General features: G+C 36.6%; 1 protein-coding gene across 1 annotated transcript in view; it reads left to right on the forward strand.

Annotated features, from left to right (window-relative positions):
* Positions 1-19,456, forward strand: part of EYS (eyes shut homolog) — an 875,293-nt gene that overhangs the window by 729,832 nt on the left and 126,005 nt on the right. Inside the window, exons 39-40 of the mRNA XM_074581469.1 lie at positions 15,697-15,805; positions 18,471-18,691. Of these exons, the coding sequence (XP_074437570.1) occupies positions 15,697-15,805; positions 18,471-18,691 (330 nt within the window). The remainder of the gene's footprint in view (positions 1-15,696; positions 15,806-18,470; positions 18,692-19,456) is intronic.

The raw sequence follows: 19,456 nt of genomic DNA on the forward strand, positions 1-19,456 counted from the left end.
ACAACAGTAAACTTCAAGTTCTGTGCAACTCTGTATTTATGTATTCTGAAAGCACAGATCTGCTCCATTCTGCTCCTGAGTGTGTTCAAAGAAATAAGTATCAGTCATGAAACACTTTTTAAAAAATGCAATTAACTGATTACATTGGCTGACAGTTAGGCTTCACAAATCAATAAACCCTAAGTGTGGTAAGTGGGCGTGTCATGTAACATTTCTGCCTTGTATTTTTGACTTCAGGTGAGTTGTTTATGCTTTGTGAAAGCAGATTTTTAATATGACCAGCACTTTTAGTAGAACTGCTACCTCTCATTTACCCAAAATCAGAGTTGTGCTTTACACATGTTGAAGAGGGCCTGAAGGGATTATGGTGACAAGGACTTACCTTCTTTCTTACTGATGGTGTCAGCACAAAAGACAAAATGTTGGTGAGGGTTGGAGACATAGATGTGATGCTCTTAAATGGTGTTACAGCTTACTAAGAAAGATCAATTATTCATTCCCACTTTCATCTGGGCTACAAATAGCATGTTACCTTTCTGCTGTATGCTCTGCAAGTCTGATTGGCTCTTTGTTTATGACAGCATAAGAAGTAATGCTTACCACAAATAAACTGCCAGTGATAATTCTTGTCATACATGAAAAACTATTCTTTAGCAATAACATATATTTGCACCTTCAATAAGGCTAAAATAATAATTTGACAAATAAGGCAGAACAGCGAAGAACTCAACATCCTATTTTAAGAGGCTGTCGTGGGCTCTGTATACCCTGACTCACATTCTCTTGCCATATTTTCAGTTGATCTTAATGTAGTTCAACTGAATTAGGCATTCTTAGACCTTTATAGAAGAGTTGAGTTGCTTCAGCAGCTGCTCATGAATTATAACAGAGATTAGGTGTCCACCTTGTCCTTTTTTCTGCCTAGGATGCTTCTGAGAATGTGAAGAAGCAAATTACTCAAATGTCATCAGCAGAACCCAAGAATAGGCTGTCTGAATATTACTATGAGAAGCAGGCACATAAAGTTTGCCTAAGTCTTAATTAGGGCAATGTGAGAGTAGCTCCAAGGTCCAAAGACAAGGTTACAAAGGATTAGAAGACATGATCCTTAAAGACTCTGAAACCAAAATACCAATAATTATTTTTTTTAATAGATACTTAAATGCGAAAACTGAAATACCAGCAGGATGTCTCTTGGTGATGAGTATTAGCAAAGATGCCAGCCTTAACCTCAGGGTTTGCATTATTTGGCAATAGAAGGATTTCATTCTTGAGAATCTCCCCGTAATTTCCAGTATGAGTATATAAATTGTTCCTTCTCCTGGAATTTAAGTTAAAGAGTCAGTTTTTCATTAACCACAGTGATTAACGTATTTTTCTCTTAGTTTTCTCATATAGAGGGGAGGTAGCAGTTCATTTTAGACCATCAGAGTATGCAAAGGAACATTAATTAGTGATGCCTGGTAGAAACAATATATGTTACTCATTATTGTATTTCTTCTGTCTGTAATAGGTAAGAAAATAGAAGATTCTGAGTTGGAGGACACTGCAGTATTGCACTGTTATCTGTACAACATTGCATTGATACAGCTTTATTCATGTGTCAGGTGGCTTCCTAATTTTCATTCATAGGATCAGATTTATGTAAGACACTAAATGGAAGACTATATCTGAAGATGGCTCAACATAATCATTCATTCCTATATTCTAGTACAATACTAAGACCCTGCTAACTCCAGAAGAGTCTCTATGCTGCTGGGAGTGACAGCCCTCCTCAGGGGAGGGGAGACATAATTGGTAGGAGATTACCTACTATATGTCTCTTTGTGAGCACATTTCCAACTCTTTTTGGGGGCATTTTGTTTATGCGGTGTTAGGACAATTCAACCCTCAACATTTGTTTAGGTTTACCTTTTTCGTTACTGTCTTAGGTGGAATTTTCCCCTAAAAATAAGATATTTTGGATATGTTATTCTTTTCCTTTATTTTTTTCTTGGTTCTATTTTAAACATTTGAACAAGCACAATTTATTTATACACAGAAAAATCCTTACCACTATAGGCAAATTTTTATTATAACCATGTTGTAGGTAAACATTGATTGTTGTCAGAAATACATGTATGCATGTATTTTCTTCAAACTTTATATGTCATAGCCATTTCACGTGAGACCACTGCTTTTATACGTACATACACCGATTTCTTATTTTTCTTTATTTTCACCAGTACTTTCATATGCATGAGATTCACTTAGCTAGTAGGTAGATACATGGTTTAACAAAGAGTTTTAAGACATGATATCACAGTCAGCAATGCAACAAAGTGGGCGGTATCCAAAACATTTTTGAAATTTGAGGTTTTACCAAGTGCTCTTAGAATAACACTAATTTGCTCACTGTTTAATAATATTAAACAGATAAAGAGATAATACTGATTGTTTCTTATATATAGTCTGCTTCTATTGATATTAATGTTTTTTTAAATAGAAACATGATCATAGACTCGTAGAATGGTTTTAGAAGGGACCTTAAAGATCATCTAGTTCCAACCCCCCTGCCTACAACTGATTTTGTACTGAAAGAGAATGATATTGCTGATAATGGACAGATAGTCATGTTTCTTTTGAGCATAAATGATCTCTGACTCGGTAAAGTCTTGTACTTTTGTAGAATATTCTTCTTGTAAAGGTAGTGTTCAGCTGCTCCATGAAATCAAATTTAAGCTTCAATTCATTCATTGTTTAGCAGAAGTCTCCCAACTCATCCTTCATCAATAGAATATTGCATTGTTGCATTTGATTACTATTCTGACTTTTTCTAAATTAACAAAATCGCCTAATTTAGTTCCCGTAGAGGAAAGCATATGACTTTTGAGTTAATAGATCAGTGTTAGGGAGCTTGTTTACCATTTTGTTTGCTGAAATGATTTTATCTGCACATAAGAGAAGAACAGGTCAAAACCTATTATGCAGTGACTTTTCATATAAAACGTTTCACTTTTTTCATGTCTCAGTGAAGGTTATACTTGAATTTCCCTCATTTTTGTCCATGTGTCTTCCACACTTTTTATTAGGTGTTGCTTAGACTAACTGGAGGCCTTTAACTGAAGGAGGAAGCAAACTTTCCTTTCTGTCATTATATAATTTTTAATAAAATGCCTTGAATGCAATTACATCTATATTAAAAATCAGTGAATGAGACAACCCAGATTAGTGGGTAAAAAAGAGCTGTACAAAAGACTGCAAGCACTTTCCCTGAGGAATGTTGATCTCTGGAGCTCCAAAGAGTAGAAGAGAGAAGTCTTTCTCTTTGGTATAATGTAGGCTCAAAGAAAAGTTAAAGGTAGCTATAATGAAAATTAAAATAGCCATGTTCAGGTGCAGCAAATACCCAGTTGGTAAATGAACCTGAGGCAATGCTGCCAGAAACAAGAGAAAGCAGCAGTATTCAGTCTTGAAGGTGGATTACTGGGTTTAAAAACACAGGCTTTTATCAGCAGTAAAAACTGGTTCCATGAATTCATCTAGCCCACAAAAGTACACAAAGAAGCTTATGATTATGATCGAACAGAGAATAGTCAGTACATAAGCACGAGCGCGGTACGTATTCTCCGTCCTTCTAAATAAGAACAGGTTGTCCTGAAACATAAGGTTTTTGTAGAATTTGGTGCCTACTGTCAGGATCAATTTTATAACAATATATTCTTCCAATACTGTCATGGTCATGAAAAATGATGACAATAACTACCATAATGATGAAGGTAACAACTATTAAATTTTATTGTAGCTTCAAAACTCTGCATAAATGTTAATGCTAATTCTTCCAGTATTCTTGTGAAATGGAGATGTCACAATCTACCAGTCTGTTGTCACAGTGCTCTGAAGTATTGTGTTTACACCGGTGCAGTCCCTGTGAAGCCAGTGGAATTGCAGGAATATGATTAAGAGCAGAATTTACACTTTTCTATTAGGAGGCAGACTGAGAACAGGTATCTTTAAAGTCATGATTCAAAAAATATATATGTTGAAGAAAAGCATTCCATTGAAGTAAATGATCCTTGGGTGCATACTGCCTGTAGTATGTTTGGTGATACATGCAGTATAGAAAGAGTCCCATTAAGCAGTCTACCACAGGATCATATCCATGACTGTTGGACTGGCCGAGCTGTAGTAAGCGAGGCATAAAGCAAGCTAAGTAGAACCTAGCATAAACAGTATCTGTTTCACCTAAAGTAGATATTACCATTTTCAGCTACTTTGGCTTATACACAAACATGAATTTCTTGGGTATTTTTAGATTCTATATAACATGTGAAAAATTATGCCAACATTAAGTAAAGAAATTGCATCTTCTATGCAAGGTAGACAATATTAGGCAAGATAAAGTGTATTTGTTCGCCTTACGCTATCCAATTCTACTTGTATCTCCACTGCAAAAGAGAAAAGATACAGTTTGAAGGTGAACAAAAGCATTTTCCTTTCTTGCCTTTTATTTAGCACTCTCTAGGAAGACATTTATTCTTAAATATGTAACATTAGATTTGTGTGTAATAGAATCTATTCCTATATAAATTCAGAGACACTGATCATTGCAGTCACCTCTGTTGTAGTCTTGTTTGTCTATTATGAGACCTGTTCTACTCTTTCTTTACTTTGTAGATGGGCTCAATTATCTGAAAGACTGGAAATATCATATTAATTTTAAGATCATTTTTTACCAAATCTGAGACAAATTTGTCAGTGTTAACATTTATTCACTGAATCATATGTAATTCTTCTGGTAGAAGTGTTAGAATTATAGAATTGTAGGGCTACAAGACATCTGAGGTAATCACCTACTGCCTTAGTAGGGCACACTTATACCATATTCATCATATCTGTAAATTAAATGCTTATGGCATTTCTGACAGATGTTTGTCTCCTTGAAAGTCTCCAGTGAGGGAGCCTGTACAAACTGTGCAACCTACCTCAGTATCTGTACTATTAGAGAGATTTTTTTGTGACATCTGACATGCAGACAAAGAAAGATTGCTTACTTCCTCTTTGTAGCAGCCTTCTATGTGCTTGGAGATTATATTGTACATCTGATTTGGCTTGTCTTCTTCAGCTTTTTTTATTTTGCCTGAGTGTTGTATTGTATTATCAATATCAGATATCCACTGCAAAGATGCTAACAACCAAAGGATATATCTTGGATTTGATGAAACCTGGATTTAAACTTACCTTACAGGTCACTTTTCCAGATCTCCAAAGGTTCTTGAAGCTCTTCCCTAGTCTTGATTCTCCTGGCCCCATTTGAAGGCTGTTAGCATGCCTTATGTAGCAGCAACAACAGAAATGAGGGAATGCAGATACCAGATATGTTGATGACAGTAAGGGAAGAAAAGATCAGAGATTAGTGAAAATGGATTGAGTAAAACTCCTGGGGATTAATAAAATGGGTTGTTAAGAAATATGACATCATTCATTGTTCTTACCTTGGAAGAAAGCAAAAAAATGCTTTACATGTCTGCTGCCTATATACCTGTCTATATATCCCATTATTGTCCCTACCTTTTCTGTAACAGGATTGCATTGTTGACTTATTTTCAGCTTGTCTTCTACTCTTAAGGATCTTTACTGTGGAACAGTTTCCAAGATCTAGGAGCTTTTAAAATCCACTGTGAAGTGCCCAATAAAATAATGGCAAAAAGTCAGTGTCAGACTGACTTAATCTTTTCATACTAAAACTGGGTTGTATGGAAGTACAAATATGGTAAACGTGTTTGAAATTTAGCAGGTTGGCTTTGACGGTATTTAAAATATGTTCGCACAACAATAATGAAAAGCCAAGTTGTTCTCTTACGGATGCTTCATTTCCTATTGTTTAATATAGGTATTACTAGAGAAGGCTCAGCAACTTTAATATGAGAGCCATGTTAGGATGCTGTTATTCTTCCTGGATTAAACTGAACTGAGGAAGAGCTGGCCATATTTTTCTCTCATATGTTAATGCAATTCCTTTGACATGTGTTACACCTTGGTAGAATTTGGTCTGTTCTCAGAATGCCCAGCAAGTACTGTGAAGGCAGTTTCAAAGTCAGAATTTTGACAAATGGCATTCTCCAAATGTACAGCATATTATGCTAGTTGAAAGTCTACTAAGAAACAAAAGGCAAATAGTATCTTTTTCATGTCAATCTCCATATTATCTTCACAGGAAAGTGTATAAAATGTCTGTAAGAAAGATTAGAAATGGTAACACAGCACCAGTTTTATTAGTATGGTAAGAAAATTATGACGTCCTGGAGTATGCAAAATCACATGGGGAAGAACTGTAAGGTTTTCCTGTTTCTTGCTGCGTTTCTCATTCAGACGTGTCAATTTGAAGATTTTTTAAAAGACCTATCTGGAAAAATGAGGGAAAAGGAGGCATTTAGTACAAAAATTCTGATACTACTGTGCAAATCACTCTATGTATTACATAGGAGTTCTAGTGTATGTGTCATATGTACAGTTCCATTCAAACTTCCTCATACATTTTGAGGTGTTGACTGAAATGTTTGTTATTTACCACAGATAAATCCAAGAGTCTGGCAGAAAATCAAGTATGTTCTGTGGATAAAACAACCCTGTCAATAAATCTGTAATCAAATGCAAATAAGAAACATTTAATTTAAAAGGAAATTGATGTTGAAAGTGGTGCCTAAGACTCATATTTCCATAAAACTGCGTATTGGTGTTCAAACAACAGCTAGATATTTCCTTTTTATGGTTTCTTGGTTGCAACCACAATGAAGCAAGAGAAAATGGAGTGTTTGGAAGACTTTCAAAGTCAAAATATAATGTAACTGGATTGGTGCTCTAAAAACTCACTTTTCATTTTTTTAGGTGGTCCTTTTTGCAACTCTTTTAATTGAAACCAATAAGTAGTATTTTGCAACAGTGCAATATGGAGCACTTAGGAGCAAACTGAGCTAAAGACAGACCACTATGTATAAAAGCTGGAAAAAAACTCCAATTCAGTTTGAAATATTTTTCCTTTTCTGCAGTAGCCAGTAACAGGACGTCTAATATCCTTTTGAATCAAGAAGAATTAATGCAGTATTGCAGGACCTCCTATGCCATACAAACACACCAAACTATGTAAGGCATAGGATTAGATGAGCAATGTCATTTGTATCCTAGCTATAGTACCCTTATTATTGGATACAAATATATCAGAGAAACTACTTATAAGGCAGGCTAGACCCCCCAAAATATTCATGTGCATTACCATGTCCACTCTTATGTATGCTAATTGGCTGTCATTAAGGGCTTACTCTCTCAAATTTGTTCACCTTTGTGTATTTTTCTAGGTAGTTCTTTTCCTACATATTCTAGTAAAACTGATCAAGGAATAAGGGAGGAATTTAACTACAAATAGCAGAATCTATTTTTTAGTATCATTAGGAGGAACAGCGTTCAATGTGTGGATATGAGGAAGGTATCAGCAATAACGGGGAATGTGGTGTTCAGTGTAACGCTGCCAAAGACTGTTAACTGTTTTTATTCACATAGTGAGGAACAACTCTGAATCTTACACAAATACCAGACACTCTAAGGCCCAATTAAGAAAACACTGTCAGATTTTCTGCCCGATCAAAAGTCTTTAATAGATAGGGCTTCTTTTCTCTTCCAAACCCAGACCTCTGACAACTAATCATAGAATCACAGAATCATAGAATATGTCAAGTTGGAAGAGACCCATAAGGATCATAGAGTCCAACCTCCTGGTCCTCGCAGGACTACTGAAAACTAAACCATATGACTAAGAGTGTTGTCCAGACACTCCTTTAACTCTGACAGCCTCGGTGCCATGATTGCTTAATTGGGGAGTCTGTTCCAGTGACTGACTACCCTCTTGGTGAAGAACTTCTTCCTGATGTCCAATCTGAACTTCCCCTCATGCAGCTTCATTCCATTTCCTTGTGTTCTGTCGCTGGTCACTAGAAAGACGAGATCAGCAGCTCTGCCTCCACTGCCTCCCTTGAGGAAGTTGTGGACTGCAATGAGGTCCCCCCTCACCCTTCTCTTCTCCAAGCTGAACAAAGCAAGAGACCTCAGCTGCTGCTCATAAGTCTCCCCCTCAAGATCTTTCACCGTCTTGGTTGCCCTCCTCTGGACACACTCTAATAGTCTGATGTCCCTCTCATATTGAGGCACCCAAAACTGCACACAGTACTCTAGGTGGGGCCAGAGAAGTCTAGTGTAGAGTGGGACAATCACCTCCCTCGACCATCTATGCTGTGCTTGATGAACCCCAGGACACAGTTGGTACTTTTGGCTACCAGGACACACTGCTAACTCATATGCAACTTGCCATCAACCCAAATCCCCAGATCTCTTTCCACAGGGCTGTTCTTCAGCCTCGCATCCCCCAACTTGTATGTATAACTAGGAGTGCCCCATCCCAGGCAGAGAATTTGACACTTGCTCTTGTTAAATTTTGTGTGGTTGGTGACTGTCCGGCTCTCTAGCCTGTCCAGATCTTTCTCGAAGGCCTCACTACCCTCAAGGGAGTCCACAGCTCCTCCTAGTTTAGTATCATCAGCAAACTTACTGTACATTCAACTTCTGCATCCAGATCATTTATTAAAACATGGAAGAGAATTGGCCCTAAAATTGAGCCCTGGGAAACCCCACTGGTGACTGGCTGCCAGCCTGATGCAGCCCCATTTACTGTAACTCTTTGATCCTGACCTGTCAGCCATCGTATTCTGGACTTGTCTAGCTGCGTGCTGGACATTTGATCCAGAAGGATACTGTGAGATACAGTATCAAAAGCTTTGCTAAAGTCCAAACCCATCATGTTTATTGGCTTCCCTTGGTCATCTATATGGGTGACCTTGTTGTAAAATGAAATTAAGTTGGTTAAGCAGGACTTTCCCCTCGTGAACCCGTGCTGGCTATGACCAAAGATTGCATTTCTCTGAAGTTTCACTAACTCCCAGAATAATCTCCATAATTTTACCAGGCACTCAAGTGAGACTAACAGGCCTGTAATTACCAGGGTCTTCTTTCTTTCCCTTCTTGAAAATTGGGAAAACATTTGCCAGCTTCCAGTCGACTGGGACCTCTCCAGACTCCTAAGACCGTAGAAAAATAATGAAGAGAGGTCCCGCAATGACATCGGCCAGGTCTTTCAGTACCCTGGGATGAATCTCGTTGGGCCGTGTAGATTTATGCACATCCAGCTGGAGCTGCAAGTCTCAAACAAGTTCAGGGTCAGCTGGGAGTTTATCATCCCCTAATGCATTTCAGAATTTCACACATCTCTTTTTTTTTTCCTTTTTTTTTTTTTTTTTTTAAGAAAAAGGCATCAAGGGATTACTGCAAGACACTGTTAGGAGTCAAAGTCATTTGGGATTTTTCATCTTCCATGCTTTTCTCTACCCCCTTCCCTTTCTCTCTCCTCCTCTCCCCTGCTGGTACGCTTTTACTGTTCGGTCAGCTCACAGAAACTAGGAAACCTGAAATTTGGTGTTGAATGGCTGGAGGTTATGACAGATGTTTCATTGGTTTCAAATAAAATGTCAGACATAACATGAAGCATTCATTTTTATAATTATCACAAGTGTTGTAATTGAAAGTAGTAATAAATACCAAAATTTGACCTTGTTGAAATAGAAGAGGGTAAAGAAACATGTGAACATTTCCATGGAAGCAGTATGTTGAAACTAATTTTGGGAAGAGAAGAGGTGTTCTAAATAATGAAATTTTAAAAACATATTTTTTAAGGAAAAAAAAAAGGTAAGTGCAAGAATTTTGGAAAGAAGTACCAAGAGATTATTAAAACTGTAAGATGCAGTACGGATTTTCACACTTGTGAATTGAATGTGCTCAGTCAAAAGTAAAATCACTGTTCTTCAAAAATCTCCTGTATTGCTTGACAGCTGCTTAGATGTTCCCTTGACAACTGCTCTGGTTAATCAAGGGTGTAAATGAAGCCGCTGTTCCAGTGTTTTGCAAGAGTAATTTTAGATTGTGTCTTTAATATCAACACTTTTTCAGTAAAGAGGATTTTTGGGGGGTGGAGGGGTTTCTATGATGGACTAATGTTTGTCAGCTTGTTTGTCAGCTTGTTTGTTAAGTTGAACTAATGTTTGTCAGCTTGTAGGGAGAAAAATAGCAAATAGTTCTAAATGTAATCCTCCAATTGTGGCATTAGAAAATGGACAGTAGTGTAACTACTTTGCAATTATTTTTCAGAAGACCAGAAACCCTGGTCTGCTAGCAGTATGAGATCTTTGTTCATAAAAAAACTTAACATGATAATTTAGCTTGTATAAGAAGAGATGCTGGTTCTCTTTATAATGCTTGGGGTTTTTTTTATACCTGATGATCTGACATTTTAATTTTGTTATGCATCTCCTTAATCTGTTAGAAATACGGCTGCGCCTTCAGCACTGTATAGAAAACATAATTGCTATAAACTAAATTTTCTTAAGTATGTTTACACAACCACGAATGCACCATTTTTACATGATTACATTAGGTAATTAAAATGCATGAATGCAGTTAAGTGTCTTCCAGAAGTTCCAGTCTCCGGACCTATTCTCATCCCTATTGTCAAATACGTAATCAGTTTAAGATACTTTACTGTGTTTCCCTTGATAGAAACTGGAAGCTGAAGCAATCATGCTATCAATTAGGGCATAAGTCAGTCTTTCCAATGATTAGCAGAGACATTAGTATGAATTTCGCATTCATGCTTTCTACTGTGCTCCTCTAGTGCCACCTGGTGACTAGCTTGAAAGGAAATAAAGGTATGATTGCATTTCTCACTTGGAGAAGTAGCTGTGATAATTTAGGCTAAAACATTTGCTTGAGCAAGATTATACCAGGCAACATTTGATTTAGAAGTGCCTCAACATTAGCAAGTTTAAGGGGATTCCTTTCAATATCATTTCCAGGCCTAAATTAATCCAATACTTAATATCCGCAATTGTGTCATAGCTACGAGCGTGTTAGGTAAACACTGCATGCTGCTAGAATTCAGTGTTTAGGCACATAATTTATCAAGATGTAACTAGCAATGGCATTAATCACTGTATATAACTTCTGTTTTGCATCTGTTGAGGTCCATGAGTCTTTTGTAAAGAAACAGCCCCTGTAGTAAAACCTTTGTTACTTTTTGTTCTCAGCAAGCTTACATAAAATCCACAGCAGCTATGAAAAAATCATGTTTTTCTAAGCCAAACGCAGAAAAGAAGGCTGAACCTCTTTTTATTTCAAATCTGTGGAAACAAATGTTTGACTACACCAGGTCTGTACCTTAGCATCTACAGGAACAGGTTGGGCTCCACATGGCTCCAGACCTATTTAGATTATTGTGCGTAACATTCTCATACGTCCTCCCCACACACCCGTTTCCCGTACCTACTCCCCACACACCCAATTCTCTACTGCTCTGTGAATCCTTTTTATATCATTATGAGTGTGATGTGCATGAATCACAATTTTGGTGCCTGACAAAATAATCCTGCAATAGGAATCATATTGCATTCTCTTCTGTCACTGTCTCTGGAGGGAAAAATACACTGGCTTTGAGTGCAACTGAAATATGCCGCTGAGATGCGAGGCAGATGGACTGAAATGCTTTCAGCATCTAAACGAGTGAAAAAGCACAACTGAACTAAAAATACTTCAAAATTCAAAGATGTCAGTGATTAGCCACTTTCATCTCAGGTGTTCTTAATGTGAGGTCAGTATCTCATAATATGAGGTTAATTAGAAAAATAAAGAAAAAATGTCAAGAGAATAAATCATCAGTTCCATTTTAACTTTTCTAATGTGGATAATGGATTTCAATCCTCTATGAGATGCGTGCAGTAATACAACTGCATTTATGCAGTTGCAAGATTAAGAGAGATTGAATCTTACATTATAAGAAAAATATTATCGAGTTATAGAGCTACATTAAGTGGCATTTTAGTTCAGGTTATTTCTACCACAGAATTTTTCAAGCGCATTCTTTTTTCTGTCATTGTTTTTAAAAACTGATATAATTATGCCTTACATATGTCCATACTGAAGCACTTTGTGGTTTTAAATGCTATAGTAAAGATAGAGACAGCATTTCTGTTTAATTGCCATTCTTCATTATTTTCATAATTTTCTCAGAAAACTGTCTTTTAGGCTGTAATTTTCCATGCTCTGTCTCTTTCTAAAAGCTATTCTAAGCATATTTGAGTAATCTAGCAAATTCAAACAGTCCTAATTTTGTGGTAATGTAAGCATGAAAAATATTCATTTTGTTCACATTTCAAATGACAGTTTTTCCTTTCTATGACATAATACAGAGAGAAATTTCAAGTATTATGAGCTTGGAAATCCTTGCAGAGAAAGGAGCAAATGCTGAAGAAAGTAGTGGTAGCATTCCTAATCTGCGCTCCAGAATAGAGGGCAGTAGGTTGCTGCTCTAGCCTATGGGTTTTTTTCTCACAACTCAGATACTAATCTACTGGCCGACATCAAACAATTCAGTCCCTTTCTTTGAGATTTCATTGCTGAATCTTAAAAAAAAAATAATAGCTTTATGTCCTTAGTGAAGTTGAGACCTAATGATCAAAATCACTATAAAATAGACCAATAGATATTGGTCTTTTTTTTTTCTTTTGAATTTATTTTTTCATTTTTTCTGACACATTTCTTTAAAGGTAGAACGCATCACCAGATATGTCTGTGTAGGGATGACTGTGTTATTATCTATATGAATTTAGGATACTTGGGCTTGTCTACATAAAGATACCTCAGTAAAGACCATGTCAGCATCAAGTAATCTTTAAGGCTTATTTTAATTGCACCTATTTATAATCTTTTTTTTTCCCTAGTAAAGAATCAAAACAAGAGAAATTAGATATAGATAACAGTGAGGATGTGTGAATACCAGACATTTGCAATGAAAGTTTACTATGCTGAATTTGGCTTGGATGGCTAATTGCTTGAAGATGATCAAACTGACATAGACCATATTGTTCTGTTCTTTTCCATGAGATAACATTCTCCTTTATTGACTTTGTCACATCACTTAAACATTTGTCATTTGTAGGCTGGACTATTAAAATGTGTGATACAAGGGGTTAAACCTTGAACTGATTTAGACACTGCAGCAGATTCAGACTTCAGAAACCTTCCTGAGAAGCAGGGACAAGGCAGGGGCAGAGAGTAGACTTTGCCATGAGTACATTAGGTCTGTACTGTGATATTCACTCAAAGTAGAAACCATCAAGGAAAGATTATGAGTTGGTTTTCCCCTAGAGAATGCTAAACAAGGTCATTTGCTTTTATCTGAAAAAGTTATCTTTATACACTGTGATTTACCTGTTTGAAGATTCTCAGCAGCTGAAATATGAGTAGGAATAATAAATAAAATTCAAAGTATATTTTATATGTCAAGAATTGGTTAGAAATCACGGTAGGTGGAAGTACTTTCTCCTATTCCAAGTATCTAAAAAGCAGATCACAAAACTATCTGTCAATATACACATTACTTATTAAGAAGGAACTTCTGTTTACTCAGTTCACATTTTATAATGAAATTGTGAAAATTAGCTGATCTTCAGAACAGCAGATATTGCTTCTGGCTCCCTACCTTCAAAATCAAAATGTTATGCTAACTTTAGACTATATAAGAAAGAACTTAACTTAAAATATACTGAAAAACAACATGAATTTTTTTTAACCTAAAATAAGAAAGGAAAATAAACATTTTTCAAACCCATTTGAGTAGTCTAGGACTCTAGATCACATTTCAAAAGATGATAATAGAAGATGCCATTCAAATATCTCAGTCTTTTTAAAAAAATTTAGAACGTTGTTTCTGATTCAAAAATGGGAAAAGTGTTGCATACCTACAAAGGTGAAATAATTTAGCACATTTCAACCCCATGGAGCAGAGCACAGTGAAAAGTCAATGAGTTAGTATTGACTGAATTAGATCTGGAACCAGAAGCAATATAACCATTGGAAAGGTAGGATTTATTAATATGGGTGCATCACCTGCTGATATAGATATACTGCCTATGAGACTTGTGTTAGTAGATGCACTGGTTTTTTGCTGCTCACTCAGAAATCACTGCACTGCAGTGAATGTTATAAATATTCATTAGGGGCCTAATACTATATCCATTTATGTCAATACAATGTTCCCAGTAACTTCAGAGGTGAAAACTCAAACTCTAAATTTCATACTGAATCTACAGACAGGAGAACAAAATAGTAAGAATGTAAACACAGGAGTAGAAAAGTAAAGCTCAAGGCATAACGGGGGATAAGTCATACCACAGTAGCTGCACGCAACCAGCCAGGTGGTGGTATATGAAAAGGTGGGCATTTGAGAGCATGGTAGGTCTTGATGTGGTTCATCCAGGAGTAAATTTGTCCTTGGCAGTGCTGAGGTCATTTCTAAGATTAGTAATATATGCTTCTAGTGTTCAGGACATAATGGGCTTTAAAATATGTTAACTACTTCGTATGTCTATGGCCTAACATAAAAATTCATCCATCCCACCACAAAATGGCTTATGGGATTCCTGTCGTTGTCCTTTGTCCTTTAGCATTTGTTCGGCTAAAAAAATGGAAAATTTGTCAGTCCATATAAATGTATAATTTTTTTCAGAATCTTTTGTAAAATCTGTTTTGTAACATTTCTGAAATATTACACAAAATGAAACATTGTTCTTGTTAAAGGCTTATACTCTGGAAACCTGTTTATATGGATTTGACTGAGCAGAGTTTCATGGGCAGAGTGCGTGTAATCAGTAAACCTTAACATGCTTCCCAAAAGGAGGCCCGTCACATTCTCTTTTAAGCATGTGAAGATTGAAACTTAGGTAAAGTGGAATTGGGAAACACTTCTACAGAAAAAGCAGAACTCAGTTTTAAAGAATCTGTCAACTACTATTTTCCTATTCTGCCATTGCTGTGATAATGTTTATGCAAATTTCCTTTCTCAATACGAAACCAGTATATTTGAAGATCACCTTGTTGGATTGAACTTTTATTGCTGATAATATTAATAGCATTTCATCAGATCTCATCATAGAAAGAACCTGAAGAATTCTCAGTGTTTTATTGAATGTTCGCTAGCATTTACTTTACAAATTCCCTTAACCTTAAATTCTTCTTTATCTCTGAAGCTTAGTACCAGAGTTTACATTAACAGCACGCTTCCCAAGTAGCGATAACTATATCACAGTGTAATCTTGCTGCTCAGAGGTATGCAGCCTTTCATTTCTTATTCCATTTCTGTTTCCCCTGTAGGGCAGGAAAAGGAAATTTCCACCTAGGGAGTTCAGCATCATTCAACATTGATGTTACTTGTCCAACAATCCTCTATACTAGGGAGACCATGTCAGCCGCAGTTAGCACTTACAATTTATCAATACCCACTTATGCATGTAAAGATCTCTTTCTTCTTTGTCTCTGTATACATTTCAAACACTAGAGTCAAGAACAGTAGGAGAGCAAATAGAAGAGGGACATTAGTAGAAGAAACTTAAATCTTTTGTCTCCTGGGTAGTCCAAGCAGACATGAAACTGGAATTATTAGTGTCCAAAGATTTTCATCCTTTATGGAGACAGAAGCATCTTTTTCACCTTGCCTTTGCTGTGTGAGGTTTGAATACTCTGCTGTCAACAGCATAAAGAGTAATGAGATCTTCTGTTTCCTTCCAGCTATATGTTGCCTGTGAGCAGTCCTGAAGGTTACTGTATGATTGAAATGGCTGCAGATGGAAATCCTCCTGTACAACACAGACTTTCTCTCTCATATCGAGCATCTCAGGTAAGTCTCTGAACATCAAAAAATAGCTATTTGCTTTGAGTATTTCATCAGCTTATGCGCTTTAGTTTTTCTTAAAGGAGAATAGGCATTCTAACTTTTTCTGAAGGAGGAAATGTGATTCCTCCTCAGATATCATTAGGTATCCTTACTTTCCTTTAATATGTCTTTTCACATCAAGCATCTATAGTATTTCCATTAATTTCAGTTTACCTGACTCTGAAACTTCTATTTCAACTGCCTAAAGTCCATGAAAAGGACGCTGATACTGCAAGAGGGAAAATAATATATTAGCAATGTCATTTAATGAGGGTGTGGTGTTACTAGAAGCAATTCAGATATTGTTAAACAGGAATTCTGATTACTTTTTATTTGCAAGCCACACTGTCTAATGGAGGGCAGTCATGAATCATCAATGACTCAACCTGGTGTCAGTATTGTTGCGAGGACTTCACTTCTGAATAGTATTGTAAAAAAGACTGTCTCCATTTTGAAACTGGTATCAGAAGACTCATTCTAAATGGGCAGTAGGCCAGCTTTCCCAAATCTTGAGTTGTTCTGTTATTCTTTGTCTCCATGTTATCACCTGTCTTTGTTATGCATTCTCTTACCACAAGATTATTTCTGCAAGATATATTTTTAAGTGTTTTTAGACTTGAGAATTTGAACTGTGGCTGACGGCTCATTTTATAAGTTTGTTCACTGGAAGGCAGGAGAGTTAGCTGTAGAGATGCTAATCATAATGTGCATATTGCTGCCAGTTAGTAATAGAATTTCTTCCCTGTTTCTTCCCTGAATCAGTATCTAGGTGTTTGTTCAATTCAATATAAAGATTTAACTTGTATTAGATATTGCTATTAGCCTGAGAAGTTGTCTGTTCATAGCTTTCAGATGATCAACCTGACATTCTGCTGCAGAAGGTTCCTTTGTGTCTCCCTTTATGTCCCAGGTTCATAACTCTTGCAGAACGTAAAGCTAACACTATTGGCAGCTTCTGCATAGAGAATCTGGGGAAAGAACTTACCCATCGGTACCTAATTATATAGAGAAGCCAGCAATACCTTACTCATAGAAAAACTTATAGGTAGCCACCTTTGATGTCATGCACCAAGATAGTACATCAGAATATTTCTGCCCCAAACTCTAAGCAGAGTGTTAAAAACCCTTCTCCTAATCATAGACGCTTTACATTCCAGTCCAATTCTTTGCTCAATTTTTGTAACAGGTTCACAAGCAGAGAGAAAATGTCTGTCTGCAAACATTACTTACAAATCTTGTCCGTAGCTATGCTGGTTTATAGCTTTGTTTGAAAGGGGATAAAGTCAAGTGATATGAAATTAATTCAACAAGTGCTGAGCTGATGTCTTTAAACTCCTTCCACATGAAAAAATCTGATAAAATTTTATCCATGCTCTGAAAGCAGTAGGGTTTTTTTAATTTCCCTTCTAAATGAAAAGCATTGTAAGCAGAGGAATATCTGGAGGTATTAATGTTCATTGTGTCTCCAAATTTCACTTAAAATTGTCAGCAACAGAGCCCCAGGACTGATAAAAGCAAGTCAGGAAACAGCAAAGCAAAATCATATGGATGTGTGAATTCCAGATAAGTCAATGTCATGTTTTCGTCCTGTTCCTAGTTCTTTATAGTTGATATCTGAATATGATAGTGAAGGGCCCCTTCACTATAAATTATCTCCTCCCATAAATTATCTTCATTTTACACATGCTGTCATATATTTTTTATTCCATTGGTTTATTCCTACTTGACTTGAATTGGCTAGGTTTCACTCACTTTCTGGATTGATGATATTGTACAGACAATGCATCACAGTGTGTGATACACTTATGAAAAAAATATGTTTTTTTCAATCTTAGTGAGAGGCATTTAGCAAAGGAACTTAGGAATGGTGAAAACCCATGTCAGAACTCCAGAAAGTCAGACATCAGCTTGAGGAGTGGAATTCGCAGTGCTAAGTGAGTCACAGATCCTTTATATGTGGTGGTCAAGGGTTTGACTCCTAGGTATGGTAACACAGGAAATACCACACTGACTGGTAATATGATTTCGTCAGTCCCAGTATGAAGTAGTTGTGGATGTTTCTTTGGCACCGTTATAAGAAGTTCTAGGCATTTGTAGCTCTAGAATTTACTGTCTGAAACTTCCCCTTTTCCCCTTGGCTTCAGTACAGTGGTCTGTTTTCTGTCACTCATCCAAAAAAAGAAAAATCTTGTTTCTGTTTTCCCCTTATCTTGGCGTCCTGTAGGTCCCGGACCCTAAAGAAAAGATTTCTCTTCAAGTCTACCGCTTCTCCTGTGTTCCTGCACCATCCCTCAATCATGAGTGCAAAGCTCATAGTGTAGAAATGAGGGAAGCAATGAGAGAACCTTGGCATGATCACTGTGGTTAAGGCTGGGAATTCCAGTTTGTGTTTCGTGGAATGTATCTTGTCTTACATGTTTGAAGATATGCAAACACATTAAACCACTCTCTTTGTATGATTTTTTATTGTTTTTTTTTTAAAGAGAACCACATTTAAGAAAGGAATCATAGTTTTTGGCCAACTTCAAGTAATGGCTATTTCCTTGATCTCTAATTATTATTCATTCTTTGCTTACAGTAACATCACAAATCACATTATTTTTTGATGAGTCTCTTCTTGTTTTTGCAGATCACCTTTGGATCAATCTTTCTTGGAAATGTTCCTGTTCATGAAGAGGTTCATCGATGTGCTGGGCAGATATATGGCTACAAAGGATGCGTTAGGGATTTTCAAGTTAACAACAAGGAATTGTTCATCATAGATGAGGCTCTTGGAGGGAGGAATGTTGAGAACTGCAATGTTCCAATATGTGATTATCATCCATGTCACAACGGTGGGACCTGCACTAGGTAAGAGTTAACTCTTTAATCATTTTATCACCTATTTACGCTCTGTGGCTGGTAGGTTCATCCTTAAATGAGAAATTACTGTAATTTTCTGTGTAATGAAGTAATCACCAATCCTTTGTCCTGATAATATTAAATAGAAAATGTGACATCTTCGTGCCTAACCAGAGAGATTTTATACCTTCTTTGCTTACATGAAAAGAGATATAAAATGTAATTACATTTCCCACAGTGCATACATATCAGGTTGCTGCCAGAATTCCTTTTTGATCAACAAGATCAGTTTCCCTACAAGGCTCGGTGACTAAATCAGACTCTTTGAATAGATAGTTTGGACAGAAACAGATAAGGTCACATTCTTCTGTCTCACAACTCTTTATTTTAGTAGGCCTTGTACCCCCACCCATCTCCATGGTGTGCTTCTGGGTACGCAGTATAGGCCTTCATCATCGTGCTATATGTAAACAGTAACAATTAAGTCGACATGTTCAGCATGTGTGAAGTATTGTCAAAGAACCTTTGAAAGTTAAAGTGCATCATGCTGAAAGAGGAAATGGGTTTCAAAAGAGACATGGGCTAAAAGCACAGAGGATGATGGTTCAGTTGAATGATGGTTCAATTAGAGCGCAGTAACTCTGTAAGCTGTAGTAACTTGATCATTGTCTAAGGCACTCAGCATTTAGAAACCACGTTTCTGTTTAAAATTGATAGAACTTGTGAAGTAGCTGCCATGTCTGTTTTAAAAACTGTACTTCAGCTTCAAGGCAA

Source organism: Larus michahellis, chromosome 3, assembly GCF_964199755.1.
Source record: "Larus michahellis chromosome 3, bLarMic1.1, whole genome shotgun sequence".
Classification (NCBI taxonomy): Eukaryota; Metazoa; Chordata; class Aves; order Charadriiformes; family Laridae; genus Larus; species Larus michahellis.